The 17,355-nt window shown below is 40.1% G+C and overlaps 2 protein-coding genes across 7 annotated transcripts; one reads left to right on the top strand and one right to left on the bottom strand.

The window, feature by feature from the left end:
- The first annotated feature begins 1,209 nt into the window (after nucleotides 1-1,209).
- Nucleotides 1,210-15,180, top strand: LOC104096291 (uncharacterized). Of its 6 annotated transcripts, none has more exons than XM_070187346.1 (12): nucleotides 1,210-1,361; nucleotides 1,445-1,465; nucleotides 1,547-1,647; nucleotides 10,840-10,897; nucleotides 11,015-11,058; nucleotides 11,160-11,240; nucleotides 11,974-12,044; nucleotides 12,389-12,499; nucleotides 13,046-13,128; nucleotides 13,268-13,484; nucleotides 14,425-14,508; nucleotides 14,793-14,991. In XM_070187346.1, the coding sequence occupies exons 1-12, from the start codon at nucleotides 1,340-1,342 to the stop codon at nucleotides 14,887-14,889; spliced, it is 990 nt and encodes a 329-aa protein (XP_070043447.1). In that variant the 5' UTR covers nucleotides 1,210-1,339; the 3' UTR covers nucleotides 14,890-14,991. The 6 variants fall into 6 exon arrangements, with proteins under 6 accessions (XP_070043447.1, XP_070043450.1, XP_070043448.1 ...); XM_070187349.1 differs by having other exon boundaries at nucleotides 1,213-1,361; nucleotides 14,411-14,508; XM_070187347.1 differs by having other exon boundaries at nucleotides 1,214-1,361; nucleotides 14,920-15,180.
- A 1,663-nt stretch (nucleotides 15,181-16,843) lies between these two features.
- Nucleotides 16,844-17,333, bottom strand: LOC138899760 (uncharacterized). The gene is made up of 2 exons (XM_070186449.1): nucleotides 17,117-17,333; nucleotides 16,844-17,004 (listed from the first exon to the last, which is right to left on the bottom strand). Exons 1-2 carry the CDS (start codon nucleotides 17,331-17,333, stop codon nucleotides 16,844-16,846), a joined length of 378 nt encoding a protein of 125 aa, XP_070042550.1.
- Between the last annotated feature and the right edge of the window lie 22 nt (nucleotides 17,334-17,355).

Genomic DNA, 17,355 nt, shown 5'->3' with positions numbered 1-17,355 from the left:
GTTTAGCTTTAAATGTATTTGCTTTAAACGTGAATTTCTTGAGCTATATTTGTAACTTGCTGAAGTTTCTTTATAGTTAAGTATGAACTTAAAGGAAATGTAGATGCTTATTGGATTTTTTATCATTATAAGACCATTAATCACTTAGTTGAATTGGATAATTCAGGCATTGAAGGTTCGAATAAGCCACGACATTTTGGTTGGCAAAAAGTTTTAATTGAGAGCTAATAAAAATTCATAAGCTAGCCTACTTTTCATAACTAATGGATTTCATTTCTTTCACAATAATTCCATAATTCACGACCTTACATTAATCTCAAATATAGCAAAGAAACAAATCATGAATACGTTAGTATGCTTTTAGGCACACGCTTAATTAATCAAATTATTGTGATTATGTATACGTTCGCGTGACATAATTATAATTTTTAAAATTAAAACCACGGTACGCGTATTATTATTAATTGTGTATACGTACGCGTGACATGATTTTGACACACCAAAAAATAAAATGAATACACACGTGATTCGTTTCAAGATAATTTCATATTTGTGATAACCGAGTAATTAAAAGCCGTAAAAATGGAAATGTACATCAAGTTCTTGAAACATGTAAGATATCTAAATTAATCGAGCCAAGTATAAATTGCAAAGCGACCGTGCTAGAACCACGGAACTCGGGAGTACCTTACACCTTCTGGGTTAATAGAATTCCTTACCCGGTCTTCTGTGTTTCGCGGACCATAATTCAGAATTAAAACTTCCCTTGATTAGGGTTTAAACGAAATGGTGAGTTGGAACACCAAAATTAAATAATTGCAAGTGACGACTCTTTAAATAATAAAATCAATCATTTTTCAAATAATATCATTTTAATTGGAAAAACTCCTTTCTTTCCGCAATCACCCGAAAAAAAGGAGGTGTGACAAGCTGTAGAGAGTGACCAGTTCTTCTGAAACTCTTTGACAGCTGCTTTTAATCTTCATTTGACATGGACCTGTCAGCCCGTCATACCCTACAATGGTCAGCCCGAAAAGTAGTCTCTCTGTGATGGTTTATATTTTGACTAGGTTTTAAATACTTGGGAAATGTGGCTATCTTTTAAACAGAAGCACGAAAAATGATTACAGGGGCAAATCGCCTTACATACTAGTATGCTCAACTCAAGGAGAAGCTAGTCCGATCGTGAGAAAGGCCCAAAAATTCGACTATGTATTCAAGTTGTAACAACAATCAAACACTGGACTAATGTGCTATTTTCGCAATTTCAGAGAGCCGAAACTTGTTATAAATAATATAAAAAGCAAGTATTTTTCGGACCAGAGCATCTTCAGCTGCCATGGCGACTGTACGAATGATAGGTGATGTACTACATCTGTTTTCCCCGTCAATTTGTCGTAATCAATATACTCTCCTTATCTAACTAGATTTCTTTTTTGAGCAGACATAGCCGTAAATTTTACTGGTGAGTCTGCCACATATTTCCAAGATGCAGTCAAGTTTTTGTTTTCTTTGTCTTAATTCTAAGAAACCCCCACAAATTCAGATAGCATGTTCAAAGGGATATACAATGGGAAGCAATATCATATGGGGGACATTCAAGCTGTGTTGAAGAGGGCGTGGAGCGCTGGAGTTGATCGCATAATTGTAAATCCTTCCCACTTTCTCTTTATTATTTATATGTCATTGTTTTGCATTTCAAAATTCATGTTATGATTATTGATTGGATTTGTTTGAATATTGTTGCATAAAGAATGTGGAGTTTTTTCTACAATTCTTTTACCAAGTTTTGTTTTTTTGGATTGCTTCACTAATTGCACATAAAGTTTCACACTTCTAATTTAAAATTTGTCTAACAATTCTGATGTGTGAAAACCCAATTGATTCACCACTTAAAAGTGTACTAAAAGGAATATTTCATTGCAAAATCATGTTTCTTAGTTTAGTGCCACATGGAAAAGAGAAAATAGGAGGATGTTTAACTTAACACGTAATTTGTTGGTATTTATGTTGTCGACCCTTAGCATCCATTTTCCTTTTTGTTTTGTTACTTCAGTCATTGACTTTGCACTGATGTAGTTAGAGGAATATATCAGCAGTAATATTGTATACGGTCAAAACCGATTTGAGTCAGTCGTACGGACTGATCGAGACGATAAGGTTTCGATCAAAGGATATCTGCATGACAAGCTCGGTCAAGGTCCGAAGTAAGGGCGGCGAGCTTCGAGCTCTAAGACCGATCAATGACAAGCTCAATATCATTATCGAGCTCATATCCAAATCGAACTACGAGGCAAAGCGGAGATTATCGAAGATGCATGGACCGACCAACACTCACCCCGAATACCGAGACCCCAAGTCAGAATCGAGCTCGGACCAAGGCCGAGGGTTCGATCCAACATCGAGCTCGCAGACTAGGGCCGTTGCAACCGCACTATGGGAGAGAATCTTGGCGGAAATCGAGGAAAAGACAATACATCATGGGCTCTCCACTACGTATTTTTTATTATATATAAAGTAGGATCCCTCTACTATAAGAGGGACATGGATTGTAAGCAAGCAGGCGACACGGTAACAAAAGATCACTTCTCATATTGAAAGATATCCCCTTGTGCTTGTTTTACTTTATCTTATTCATTCTTTTTGCTCACTATTTTCATTCTCATAGTCAAGAATACACATATTTCTATTTCTCTACACGATTTATATCAAATTGTATCGTATATCCTTATAACCATACACAAATCTAACGTTATCCGATTTTTCGGGTAAACAGTTTGGCGCCCACCATGGGGCTAAGGGTAATAGTGGTTGTTTGATACAAATCTGCAATACACACCAGTTTACAACTTCAGATCAACAATGGCAAACCCTCGATTGATGGCTATACCTATCGACCACGAAGCCGGCCTTCAAGATGAAACCAACGACTTGACACCCAGGGCCGGAAGGTGAATTAACGATGTCACCGAAGCTCGAGTCGAAGTACCGCCAGATGTCAATTCACAAGTGGCTCTTAAGGCGAACCAACGTTCCGAACCGGAAAAAAACATTCAGGGCGGTGCTCGATCCGTAGCTCGAGACACCCATAACGTGGAGGAGATCGGAATCAGCTTACAGATGATCTTTGAGATGTTACAAGCCCAGCAAATAGCGATAGCTCAGTTGTAGAGCCAAACTCAGGAACGAAGCAGGCCGGAGCCCAATCCGCTTCGAGAAATCACCCACAGAACGGAACCAGCCATAATGAAGTCAAATGAGCCAGAATCGGGGACTACTCCTGAAATTACTAAATTGCTCGAGGAACTCACAAAACGAGTCGAAGCCAACGATAAAAAAGTAGAAACATATAATTCCAAGGTCGATCAGATCCCGGGAGCTCCACCAATGATAAAAGGGCTAGATTCGAAAAAATTCATTCAAAAGCCTTTTTCCTCGAGTGCAGCCCCAAAACCAATCCCCAAAAAATTCCGTATGCCCGAAATACCCAAATATAACGGAACGACCGACCCCAACGAGCACATCACTTCTTACACGTGTGCCATCAAAGGCAATGATTTGGAAGATGATGAGATCGAATCTGTATTATTGAAAAAATTAGGTAAAACCCTGTCAAAGGGGGCAATGGTATGGTATCATAATTTACCATCTAACTCTATTGATTCTTTTGCTATGCTTGCAGATTGCTTCGTAAAAGCACATACCGGAGCCATAAAGGTCGAAACCAGAAAGTCGGACCTGTTCAAGGTAATACAAAAGGATAACGAGATGCTAAGGGAGTTCGTAGCTCGTTTTCAAATGGAACGAATGGATCTGCCACCAGTCACAGACGATTGGGCTATTCAAGCTTTCACTCAAGGTCTAAACGAGCGGAGCTCGATGGCTTTACGGCGGCTGAAGCAAAATCTGATCGAGTACCCAGCTATTACTTGGACCGATATGCACAATCGATATCAATCCAAAATAAGAGTCGAAGATGACCAGTAGATTTCTAGGTCCGTTATGAAAAAGCAAAAGTCGACCAGAGATCGATACCAGCCATATAGCGGAAACGATACTACTGCTGAGTATCCGAGGCCTCTTTAAAATCAACCTCGTATACTAGGGGGCTTTATCATTGAACGCATCTGTGATGATTATCAAGTTCGGTGCAAAGGAAGTTACTTCGTTATTTTATGACAAACAGTGTCTCAACAGGAAACGTTGTAAGAGCCAAATGGTCAAAACGAACCATGCTTATGTAGTTGGCCCGAGCCCTGACGCAAAACATGAACCCATGTATAATGATTTGCAAAGAAAGCCCTCTTCTTTACCGATATTCTATGTTCAAGATTTATTATGCAAACAGGATCGAGTTCGAGCAAGCGCTCACCCGATCATTACGCCTACGGGCTACATTATTTCGAGTTCGAATCATTCACTCGACTACTAAGCCTACGGGCTATATTATTTCGAGTTCGAATCATTCACTCGACTACTAAAGCCTACAGGCTACTTTTATTTCGAGTTCGAGCACGCACTCACTCGATCATTACGCCTACGGGCTACTTTATTTCTAGTTCGAATCATTCACTCGACTACTAAATCCTACATGCTACTTTTATTTCGAGTTCGAGCAAGCACTCACTCGATCATTACGCCTACGGGCTACTTTTATTTCGAGTTCGAGCAAGCACTCACTCGATCATTACGCTTACGGGTTACTTTATTTCGAGTTCGAATCATTCACTCGACTACTAAAGCCTACGGGCTATTTTTATTTCGAATTCGAGCAAGCACTCACTTGATCATTACGCCTACGGGCTACTTTATTTCGAGTTCGAATCATTCACTCAACTACTAAAGCCTACGGGCTACTTTTATTTCGAGTTCGAGCAAGCACTCACTCGATCATTACGCCTACGGGCTACATTATTTCGAGTTCGAATCATTCACTCGACTACTAAAGCCTACGCGCTACTTTTATTTCGAGTTCGAGCAAGCACTCACTCGATCATTACGCTTACGGGCTACTTTATTTCGAGTTCGAATCATTCACTCGACTACTAAAGCGTACGGGTCACTTTTATTTCGAGTTCGAGCAAGCACTCACTCGATCATTACGCCTACGGGCTACATTATTTCGAGTTCGAATCATTCACTCGATTACTAAGCCTACGGGCTACTTTGATCATTACGCCTACGTGCTACTTTATTTCGAGTTCGAATCATTCACTAGACTACTAAAGCCTACAGGCTACTTTTATTTCGAATTCGAATCATTCACTCGACTACTAAGTCTACGGGCTACTTTGACTATTACGCCTACGGGCTACTTTATTTCGAGTTCGAATCATTCACTCGACTACTAAAGCCTACGGGCTACTTTTATTTCGAGTTCGAGCAAGCACTCACTCGATCATTACGCCTACAAGCTACTTTTATTTCGAGTTCGAGCAAGCACTCACTCGATTATTACGCCTACGGGCTACTTTTATTTCGAGTTCGAGCAAGCACTCACTCGATCATTACGCCTACGGGCTACATTGCATCGAGTTCGAATCATTCACTCTACTGCTAAGCCTACGAGCTACTTTTATTTCGAGTTCGAGCAAGCACTCACTCGACCACTAAGCCTACGGGCTACTTCGACCATTCCGCCTACGGGCTGCATTGCATCGAGTTCGAATCATTCACTCTATTACTAAGCCTGCGGGCTACTTTTAATTCGATTTCGAGAAAAACTACTCATTTTTTCGAATTAAAACGAACACTTGACTATTTAAGCTGAAGGATGTTCGAGCCCGATAAAGCGAAGGGGACTACCCACAAGGCCCGAAGGCAACAAAGATTTAAATTCAAACTATCTATTTAGTTTGAAAGGCTATTTTTCTTCAAAAAGAAGAAAGATTTATATTTACAATTTTTTTGTACAGAGGCGGCTACTCTTCCAAAAGGAAGTTCTTTATACAAAAACTGAAAGCGGTATCAAAAGAACGCAGCGATCGACCTAAGGCCCTAAATGACTCAATCTTCATCGGAGGCCGTATTCTCGGCATCGTCCTCGTCTTCAGACTCCCCCGAGTCATCGGAGTCCTCCTCAGGAAAGGCCAACCTCCGAGTTTTGTTCTCCTCCGCCCTGGCGACTTCAATCTCGGCCCCAACATCGAAGCTCTGAGCTCTGACCTCCTCGAGAGCCTCTCTCCGAGCCTGCCACTTTGCATGTTCGACCATGCTCGCAGCTTTGGCTTGATTAACCTCGGCATCGATCCTGAACTGAGCTACTTTGGCATCAGCTCTTTTGTTGGCCTCGACCACTTCAGATCTGGCCACTTCGAGTTCTTTGGCTAAATATGCTTTATCTAAACTGGCCAAATCCAACCGATGTTGAAGCTCTTTCATCTTTTCGATCAGCCTCAAAGCATTTTCTTTCGCAGATCGAAGTTAGGCATCTGACAGCTCCAACTGAGCTTCGACGACTTCCTTTTTCGAGGCAAGGTTATCCATATACTTTTTAAATTCTTCTGCCTCAGCCAGTAGTGCATCTACCTGTGAGTTAAGCCGTCCAATCTGCTCGATCCTCTGTCGAACCTGCAGAATCGGATAGTTAGTGGTTATCTCTTTTTCATCTTCACTATCATGGAACATTCGGAATACCTGCTCAGCCATCTCCTCATGCTCTTCCCGAGCCGCTATCTGCTCGAAGTTTTTCACTAAGAAGCTTGTACGAGTCACTCTTCTCAGAGAGGCTCCGAACCTCAGCGTCATGCTCCTCCCTGATTCGAATAAAGGCTTCGTGATGCAATACCGAAGCCTGCAAACAAAAGGAGAAACATTAGAATTACCTGCAACTCTGTGTAAAAAAAGCGGCAAAAACGCCATCAGCGTTACTCGATTCAAAGCATGTTGGGCCTCGTTGAAGAGATAGGCAGGCCCACCGCATTCATCACTGATTGATCTTCTTCGGTCACCAAGGACCGAAGGTAACTGGCAATCCCCATAGGGGAAGAAACAATTCGGGTATCGGTAGGAACGAAGAGCACTATCTTCCGCCTTCGGTCGGGATTGATACTCGGGGCCGGAAATCGGTCCACCAGTTTATGGATCGATGAAAACGTCAGTACATATCTGATCGAGCTGTTGGAAAATCATATCGTTTCTCGCCACATCCTTTTCCGAGAAACGAGGGGACTATCTGTATACGGTCAAAACCGATTTGAGTCAGTCGTACGGACTGATCGAGACGATAAGGTTTCGATCAAAGGGTATCTGCATGACAAGCTCGGTCAAGGTCCGAAGTAAGGGCGGCGAGCTTCGAGCTCGAAGACCGATCAATGACAAGCTCGATATCATTATCGAGCCCATATCCAAATCGAACTACGAGGCAAAGCGGAGATTATCGAAGATGCATGGACCGACCAACACTCGCCCCGAATACCGAGACCCCAAGTCAGAATCGAGCTCGGACCAAGGCCGAGGGTTCGATCCAACATCGAGCTCGCAGACTAGGGCCGTTGCAACCGCACTATGGGAGAGAATCTTGGCGGAAATCGAGAAAAAGACAATACATCATGAGCTCTCCACTACGTATTTTTTATTATATATAAAGTAGGATCCCTCTACTATAAGAGGGACATGGATTGTAAGCAAGCAGGCGACACAGTAACAAAAGATCACTTCTCATATTGAAAGATATCCCCTTGTGCTTGTTTTACTTTATCTTATTCATTCTTTTTGCTCACTATTTTCATTCTCATAGTCAAGAATACACATATTTCTATTTCTCTACACGATTTATATCAAATTGTATCGCATATCCTTAGAACCATACACAAATCTAACGTTATCCGATTTTTCGGGTAAACAAATATCTTTCGATTTAACTTTTTGTCCACATGATTAACACCAAGTCCTAATAAACCTAATTGTTGTTCATATAGAGATTTGAGTATTAAAGCATTTTCTCCAATGAGCTTATACTAGTACTAGAAATCTCTTTTTTCGATATTAGCGAGGAAGATTAATTACTGGACTTGTTCTACAACAACTATGTCTCAATCCCCAGCTAGTTGGAGGATCATCTGTATAAATCTTCATTAACCATGTTGCTCCATTTAGACCCGTATCAATCAAATATTTGAAGATATATGTTCTATAGCAATAGAGATTCTCTAAGTTTTTTATTGGCATACAAATCCCTAGCAAGACTAAAATATTCCTAGAAAACTAAACCTTAATCTCAATTAATTGGTATCACCTTTATGGGTCTTTTTCTTCCACTCGTGACATATTTTGTGCTAAGTTTGCATGGATTGCGGCATATTGTAGGTCCTTCGATATAATTACCTTCACGTGATTTTTGACCTATCTTATCCCTTTTTAACACCTTTGAACACCATGGTTTTACACTTACAGATTGGTGTGTCTGGAGGGCGAGACATGATCAAACTATCTGAAGTGACTCTGATTCATTTTATCCTCTATGTGTGCTACCTATACCTTTCTACGAAACGTGATCATTCTAATTTTGTCTAATCTTGCATCATCGCACATCCATACAACATTGACATTTTTGCAACACTCATCTTGTGGATATGTTGGATGTAGACAGAATGATAAAAAAACTATATTTCTTTCCTTTTAATTAACATCATGTTCTCTCTTTTATTATCTGGCATCAAATGGTAAGTTTGTTATTAGCTCCATCAAAGACGAGGAAAACAGAGTTCTGATGAAATAGGTACAGATTAGATGAAAATAGTAGAGATACTTCCATAAACTCTTGAATGAAGAGGGGGACATGAACATTGTAATGGGTGATTTTGAGTACTCCGAGAATCGTCGAGATTTTGGGTATTGTAGGCGCATAAAAGTTGAGGAGGTCGATGGGGCTATGCATAAGATGAGCAGGGGAAGAGCGATTGTGCCAACAAAATCTCGATGGAATTCTAGAAGAACGCGGGTAGGGCAGGCTTGGAGTGGATCACTGAGTTGTTTAATGTCATTTTTAGGATGAAGAAGATGCCCGACGAATGGAGATGGAGTACGATTATTCCGTTGTACAAGAACAAGGGTGATATCCGAAATTGCAACAACTATAGGGGTGTCAGCTACTAAGCCATACTATGATAGTTTGGGAGAGGGTGGTAGAAGTGAGAGCAATGAGGGGTGTGTCTATTTTTGAGAACCAGCTCAGATTCATGCCGGATCGTTCGACTACAGAAACCATTCACCTTGTAAGGAGATTGGCCGAGCAATATAGGGAGAGGAAGAAGGACTTGTATATAGTGTTCATTGACCTAGAAAAAACATACAACCTAGTCTCAAGAGAGATTCTATTGAGATGTTTGGAGGCTAGAGGTATGTCTGTAGCCTATACTAGGGTGATTAAGGACATGTATGATGGAGCTAAAACTCGGGTAAGGACAGTGGGATGAGACTCGGAACACTTTCCGGTTGTGGTGGGGTTGAATCAGGGATCAACTCTTAGTCCGTTTTAATTTGCCTTCGCAACGGACGCACTAACGTGCCACATTCAAGGGAAGGCGCTATCAGGGGCGGATTTAGGGGGGCAGAAGGGCAGATTTGAACCCCCTTGACACAACCCAAAAGTGTAGCTTAGTGGTCAAGGGGGTTCAAAATCTTTGAAAGTTCATAGGTTCAATTCCCACTAGCTATAATTTTTTTTTTCTTGAACCCCCTTCGCAGAGATCCTGCCTCTGCCACTGGGTGCCATGGTGTATGTTATTTGCAGATGACATAGTTATGATTGACGAGACGCGAGATAATGTTAATGAGAGACTGGAGGTTTGGAGACACACCTTAGAGTCTAAAGATTTTAAATTAAGCAGGACCAAGTAAGAATACTTGGAGTGCAAGTTCAAGCTTTCAACGACGTGACCCGGGAAGTAGACATGGACGTGAGGTTTGATATATAAGTCATCCCAAGAGAGGAAATTTCAAGTACCTTGGGTTAGTAATTCAAGGAAATTGATGAGGATTTTTCACATCCTATTGGAATGGGGTGGATGAAATGGAGGCTCGCGTCCGGTGTCTTGTGTGATAATAATGTGTCACTAAAACTTAAAGGTAAGTTCTACAGAATGGTGGTTAGACCAACTATGTTGTATGGGACAAAGTGTTGGCCAGTCAAGAATTTTCTAGATGATGAAAGTAGCTGAAATGAGGATGTTGAAATAGATGTGCAGGCATACCAGGTTAGATAAGATTAAGAATGAAGATATTTTGGAAAAGGTGGGAGTGGTCCCCTGTGGAGGACAAGATGCGGGAAGAGAGGCTAAGATGGTTCGGGCAAAGAAGCCCCAGTTAGGAAGTGTGAGATGCTGGCCTTGGTGGGTACGAGGAGAGGTAGAGGAAGGCCAAAGAAGTATTGGGGATAGGTGATAAGGTAGGACATGGCGCTGCTTTAGCTTACCGAGGACATGACTCTTGATAGGAGGGTATGGATGTCGAGAATTAGGGTAGAAGGTTAGTAGATAGTCGAGCATTTTTTCTCCCATACCAGTAGTATTAGCTTTCGTCTGGTATCTTTCTTAGTCTTAGATTGCTATTATTACCTGCTGTTTTCTTACTATCTTTCGCTTCGATTTCTTAGTATCTTATTGTTGTTACTGCTTCTTTTTATCTTTTCTTGAGTCAAGGGTCTATTGGAAACAACCTCTCTACCTTTCCAGGTAGGGGTAAAGTCTACATACACACACCCTCCCCAGACCGTGGGATTTCACTGGGTTTGTTTTTGTTGTTGCTGGAGAAATTTATTGAGAAAAATCTTTTATTTTATTGATTAAAGAAATGTTCCCTGCTCTAAGAGTATTTTTTCGCTTTAAATGTTTCTTCCAGGTAACTGGTGGCTCTCTTGAAGAATCAAAGGAAGCTCTTGCAATTGCGGAAACAGATGGTTGTCCATATGTCCCTTATTCAGCCAGTTTACTCTGCCTAGTGTTCTTTGTTTTCAGCGAGTTGGCTTCTCAAATATATGGGCACATTTGACCTTCAGAACTAACTCTTTTTGCAGCAAGACTTTTCTGTACTGTGGGTGTGCACCCTACAAGATGCAAAGTGGGTTTGACTCTTGATATTATCTAATGGCCTACGAAAAATACCTACCCGTTCATATATGTTGGATGCATTTGTCATTTTCTTCTTCTGTGCTCAATCAGGAATTTGAAGACAGTGGGGATCCAGAAAAGCATTTGCAGGATCTTCTGACATTGGCTAAAGAGGGAATAGAAAAAGGAAAAGTACGTTCAATTTCGCTATCTATAAGGTTATGGATTCATTCAATTTACACCTTCTTAGTAAATGCTCTTTCAATTTAGCAAATTTTGGCAAGCTTTAAATATTATACTCTCTAATGTGTGAACTCTGAGCAGCTTAAGCTCCTGGTTAACTGGTCATGTTGTTAATTGCTCCAAACTTTTCAACAAGGATTTTCTCCGAAAATGGCATTAGTATAACCAAAATAATACTGAATCATTTGCACACTTTTAAGATGTGAAATTTTGATCAATTTAAGCTCATCCTTTAACTGATTTGAGGTTTTAGTAGCCTGCAAATCACAGAAGGAAAAGATTTTCCCCAAGAAGAGCTTCAAGAAATTAAAGAATTGGATAATCTCATAAGGGCCTAACACATTTGGAGATGAACTTTCTCTAACTTCCTAATATTGTGCTAGTGAAGAAGGTGATCAAATAGTGAAGGCTGTAAGTAGTTTTTTAGACAAAGATTTGCTTATAAGATGCACATTTGTATATGATCTGCATTCTGATAATATAGCTCGGTCGCTCATCATGTGATTCATTCCTTTTCCCTCGTGAAAATACACTTCTGAATGAATCTTTATATTTATTGGCTAGCAAGTTTGGAGCTATTTCAATTCTGACTTGTCTCCCTGGTGCCTAAAAGTTGAAATAAATAATGCTAGTATATTTTTATTTATTTACTTTGCTGACGACAAAATTCATTTCAAACAAGGTGGTTGCGATTGGCGAATGTGGGTTGGACTATGATAGACTTCACTTTTGTCCATCTGATATTCAAAAGAAGTATGTATCTGCTTCACATAACCCCCTATGAGTTCTTCCTTCATCCTTAATTGGCCTGCATTAACACACAACACTCACTCTCTCTCCCCCTCCCTCCCTCACTCCCTCCCTCACACCCCCAAGCAAAACCAAGAGGCCCAATGCCCCCTGCCACCAAACCCTCTTTCTGGTGACATTTACTCATGTACCTTTTCTCCGGAGGAATTACTTCTTGTTCCTCCACTGGTAGTCTAGGTGCACCGGGATCTAGAGGGCACCTTTTTGTGACTATAGTTCTGTAGGCTTGCCTTGTTTCCACTTTGCTGATGTGGTCTTGCTTTCTCTTTCAATGTTTTGAAATATAGGTACTTTGAGAAGCAGTTTGAGTTAGCATATAGAATGAAACTGCCAATGTTTCTTCACATGCGAGCAGCTGCTCAGGATTTTCGCGACATTCTTGAGCGAAATAAGGATCGGTAAAATTTTTGTACTTGTAGGAGATAGCACGGATTGGCTTGTTTCTAATTTTCACCGTGTAATCCCCATCAGTATGAGAATACTGGAAAGATCAAGTTAATTTTATCTAAGAACTTCTTACAGTATGTAGTGGTTAGATTTTCCATAGGCCAGCTTAAAAGTGGAAAGAATAAATAAAGTAATAAACCACATGATTTCACCACTATGTTTGACTCTTATATCTCACTGCTTTTGGGATGAAGCCATACCCTAATGCTAGAAGGCTCCTGCCTAAGCAAGTTCAGGAAAAAGCAGATGTAGACAGCCTTACCTTCCAAGTCAGAAAATTTTATGGGGCCAGCTTATGCCGAGATTTGCTATTGCAAGAATACTGACGTAACTTAAAAGGCTGTTTTTCTGACTATCTGTCTTATGGAATTGATGCAGTATCCTACTTTTGTTTAATTAAGTGACATTAGGCAACATTATCATGGTTAGTGTAACGCTTTGCATTCATAATTGCAGTTTTATATATGATGTTCTGATAAACCAGTTGTGTTGAACAGGTTTGTTGCTGGTGTTGCACACTCTTTCACTGGAAGTGCTGAAGATCGTGATAAACTTCTTTCATTTAGTAATGTTTTTATAGGTGAAATCTCCAGTCTATTATGTTCAATATTGTAATTTAGAAGCTGTCATGTTCATGTGTTTTCCATCAGGTATTTGAGATTGCTAGACTCTGATTTACTTATATCTGTTCATGTCTCTCTGTTTGAACTACTAATTAGGTGTAAATGGTTGCTCTCTCAAGACAGCTGAGAACCTTGAAGTCGTAAAGGGTATACCAGTTGAGCGAATGATGATTGAAACGGATTCACCATACTGTGATATCAAGAATTCACATGCTGGGATACATTTTGTGAAATCCTCATGGCCTTCAAAGAAAAAGGAGAGGCATGATCAAGAATGCCTTGTCAAAGGTCGCAATGAGCCTTGCTTAGTTCGGTAAGTGTCATAGCATTCTTCTTGCTTAGTGATATGATTTTTTTTCCATTTTGTCTTTATAGACATCATTTCAAACAGTGGTCATGAGATTGAAGCTGATTGAAAATATCCTTATTCCTTATATTATTCAATTGATTTTCTTTATAGGATACCAGTGTTTTGTACCCTTCCTTTCTCCATTAAATACATTTTTATATGTTAGCGAATAGCGATTACTTGCAATACTTTTTTTTTCATAGGAAAAAGTAACTTTAGAGTTGGCAAAGGATACAAACTTGGAGGAAACAGAGAAGCTAGAAGAACTATCATTGCTACACATACCCGCTGAACTTCAAATTGGCAAGTGCCACTCTCCACCAAGAATAAAAAAAGAATAAAAGGAAAATAGAAAAAGAGAAAAAACCCAAAGATTGTCTTTGAAAATCTTAACCTTGTTTATTAAGTTATCTATTCATCCGGGATACTTTAGCTTTCTTGAAGTTTGTCTTTCTATTATGATCTGTACAACACGAACACTTCCAAAATTGTCTTGCCTGTTTTGAACTTTTTAGTGTTTCTCTATAATAAGTGGTTGTTTGCTTCAAGGACAAGGTGTGGTCGGGGGATTAAAAGTTGGGCGACCTTTTGTCCATATGGGATTAGTTAATCCCCTGTGTGTGTGTGTCTGTTGGGGGTTGTTTGGGGGGTGGGGGTGGGGTTGAGATAAAAATTAGGGTTAAAGGCTTATCCCCCTTTTACTTTGTTCTGTGTTCTTCTAATTCTCTCCGAATGCTTTTGAGTGGGGGTATCAAAGGAATTACTTATATAATTTCTTTCTGTTGTGGGATATTTACCCCTATTTTATGCCTTGGCAATGTAGTAGTGCTTCTAGCTGCATATGATTCTCCGTATCTCGAGTTTAATCTTGATTTATTGAATAATATCAGCTCCCTTCTTCCAGGCAAGTACTTGATGTTGTTGCAGGCACTAAAGGCATCACTGACATAGACCAACTGGGCAAGACACTGTACCACAATACTTGCAGGTGATTATAACGTTTTCTCTTTGTCACATCTCTATACTCGTACTGCAAGAAAGTAGATGATCTTCTTATACAGAAAGATATGGGAAATGATGGTTCTTTTTCATTTCTGAAGGCAAAATGCCTTTCAGGGTATTCTCATTCTTCTTAATTTTTGGGGCCGAGAAATGCTTTCTTATAATAGAATGTCAAAATTATGGTTCTTTTTAGCTGATTAAAACAAATTCTAAGGATTTATCACGCTAACCCAAACCCTTAGGCATCTCAGAAATTATTCATTCCTGCAGGGAGACAGCCTGGGAATTTTCTGCTAGTAGTTCCATGCCTATGCCATTTTTTTTGGGAGGCAAAATTATGTTTTTTCTGTCACTCGTGAAGATTTGAGTTCCTTCGCTTGACCATGAATTTCTTCAGGGTTTTCTTTCCTCATGATTTGGATTCGGCAGCAGAAGCCCTTCTTGCTAGTGGTACGGAAGCTATATGAAAGAGGTCATGAGTTCAAGAGAAAAGGCAGCACTCTGCTAGTCAGAGCGTTTATCCTGTCAAAGTATGAGAATTGTATGCTAGAAAACAAAGGGTGGAAAATACTTAAATTTATGTTTTTCTGTCACTCATATATTATTTTTTGGTAATTTATTTTTCTCATTAATCACCAATGAAAGGCATTACAGTGCATTAGCTAAGCTTAAACGCAGCTTAGCCAAATCAGAAAGAGCAGTAAACAAAAAATTCCCTACTTCCTATACATCTTGCTATCTACGCTTCTAATTATTACATGTTTAAAAGTGAAGCTGCTGTAACCACCCTTTCACAATCCCTTCAGCTCTTTGATTGCATACACATACAATCTCACGTGCTACACTTTCATAGCCCCGTGCAGTCCCTTCAAATACCCCGTTGTTTCTCTCCCTACACAAGGCATAGATAGCTTCTGTATATAGCATTTTTAGCCCTCTTGCCTGCTTTGATTTGCCTTTTGTTTGTTTGATGATCCACTGTATAAATTGCACCCAAGTGTTGAGTGTAGCAGGTTGGATCTGTAGCCATAAAAACAATCGCCCCCACTGTTGTTGTGCATATCCACACTCCACAAGAGATGGTCTCTGGTCTCATTCTCCACTCGATAAAACACACAGATGGGGTTAACATTGAGCCCCCACTTTAACAATCTGTCCACAGTTAGCATCCTTCCATGATTGTGAATCCACATTGTAATTATGGCTTTTGGTCGAGCAGTGTTTTGGTACATCAGCCTTCTCCATTGTATCTTTGGATAAGGTGGTATCATTTGTAAGTAAATCTGCTTGATCACATTTTCCTACTCAGTTAAAGGTTTGCTCAGTTGTGTAATAATCTCCCTGGCTCCTAGAATTTTCCTTACCATCCAGCTTGCACTTTGTGGTATGCCCATGCTATCTACATTTTGCCCTTTGATGTAATACGTTTTTGGCTAAGATCCCAATATGTCTTTGCAATTGCTGCCTTATTCCATATCTGTAGGTTGTGTCGATTGAGTCCACATGCTGCTTTAGGTTGACATATCTTCTCCCAGGCAATTAATGCTTTCCTATGTGATCTCATTCCTCCCCGACCACATATAGCTTCTGCAATAAGCTTCTATTAGTTTTGTGACTTTAACTGGTAATGTGAAGATTTGGGACCAATATGATTGCATGCCAAAAATCACTGATTGCACCAGCTGAATTCTTCTGGCATATGACAGCTTTTTTGTAGTCCAAGATGTAATCTTAGACACTATTCTCCCAATAAGCGGCTGCCATTGCACCACAGTCAACTTCTTTGTGTCAAGTGGAACTCCTAGATATTTAAAAGGCAGTTTTCCTAGACTGTGGCCCAGCAGTTGTATTATTTCAGCCTTCTCCTTAGTGTTGATGCCTCCACAATACACTATACTCTTAGCCATATTAGCCTTCATCCCTGATGCTTCTGAGAAAGTTGCAAAACAAGCTTGCAGTTTTTGAATGGAGTTTTTGTCCCCTCTGGCAAATAACAACAGGTCATCAGCAAAACTCAGGTGAGTAATGCCCAGCTTCCCACATCTTGGGTGAAATTTATAACCTTTCTCCTCCTTCAGTCCATTAAGCAGCCTACTCAAGTATTCCATAGCAATAACAAAGAGAAAAAGAGATATTGGATCCCCTTGCTTCAGGCTTCTAGCTGCATTAAAGTGTTCCATAGATTCCCCATTAAGCATAATAGAGTAATTAACTGTCTTGACGCAAGTCATTACCCATCCAATAAACTTTTCAGGGAATCCCAATCCTTCCATGATTTGTTATAAGTACACCCATTCCACAGAGTCTATGCTTTTTGTATGTCAACCTTTATCATACACCGGAGAAATGTGCTTTCTGTTGTAAGATTTGACTAGTTCATGAGCCAAAATTATGTTATCTGCTATCCTCCTCCTTGGACTGAATCCTGCCTGAGCCTCAGATATAATGCAATTCATCACTTTCTGTAATCTAACAGCCAGCACTTTAGAAATAAGCTTAGATAGAACAGTGCAACATGCTATGGGCCTATAGTCTTTCACTGTTGCTGGGTTAGGTATCTTTGGTATCAGGGTAAGAGTGGTTCAATTAATTGCCGTGTAGTCTCCCTGTGATGAAGAAGTCTTTAACTGCTTCACATACTTCCTGCTTCACTATATTCCATGACTTCTTGTAAACCACATCATTGAATCCATCTATTCCTGGTACTTTGTCATCTCCTATCGAGCATAACCCCTCATAAACCTCCTCATCTGTTACATTAGCATATAATGCTACTTGTTGTGAGTGTGTCAGACAGGGTGTAGTCTTCATGATTACTGTATTTACTGCTGGC

Source organism: Nicotiana tomentosiformis, chromosome 10 (assembly GCF_000390325.3).
Source record: "Nicotiana tomentosiformis chromosome 10, ASM39032v3, whole genome shotgun sequence".
Taxonomy (NCBI): domain Eukaryota; kingdom Viridiplantae; phylum Streptophyta; class Magnoliopsida; order Solanales; family Solanaceae; genus Nicotiana; species Nicotiana tomentosiformis.
This window is presented reverse-complemented; position numbering and strand designations above follow the sequence as displayed.

Coding starts and splice junctions, on each gene's coding strand:
- LOC104096291 (XM_070187346.1), top strand. CDS start 1,340: ATGGCGACTGTACGAATGATAG. Junction 1,466..1,546: donor CATAGCCGTAAATTTTACTG/GTGAGTCTGCCA, acceptor CCACAAATTCAG/ATAGCATGTTCAAAGGGATA. Junction 12,045..12,388: donor CCATCTGATATTCAAAAGAA/GTATGTATCTGC, acceptor TTTGAAATATAG/GTACTTTGAGAAGCAGTTTG.
- LOC138899760 (XM_070186449.1), bottom strand. CDS start 17,333: ATGAAGACTACACCCTGTCTGACACACTCACAACAAGTAGCATTATAT. Junction 17,005..17,116: donor CATCACAGGGAGACTACACG/GCAATTAATTGA, acceptor TTATTTCTAAAG/TGCTGGCTGTTAGATTACAG.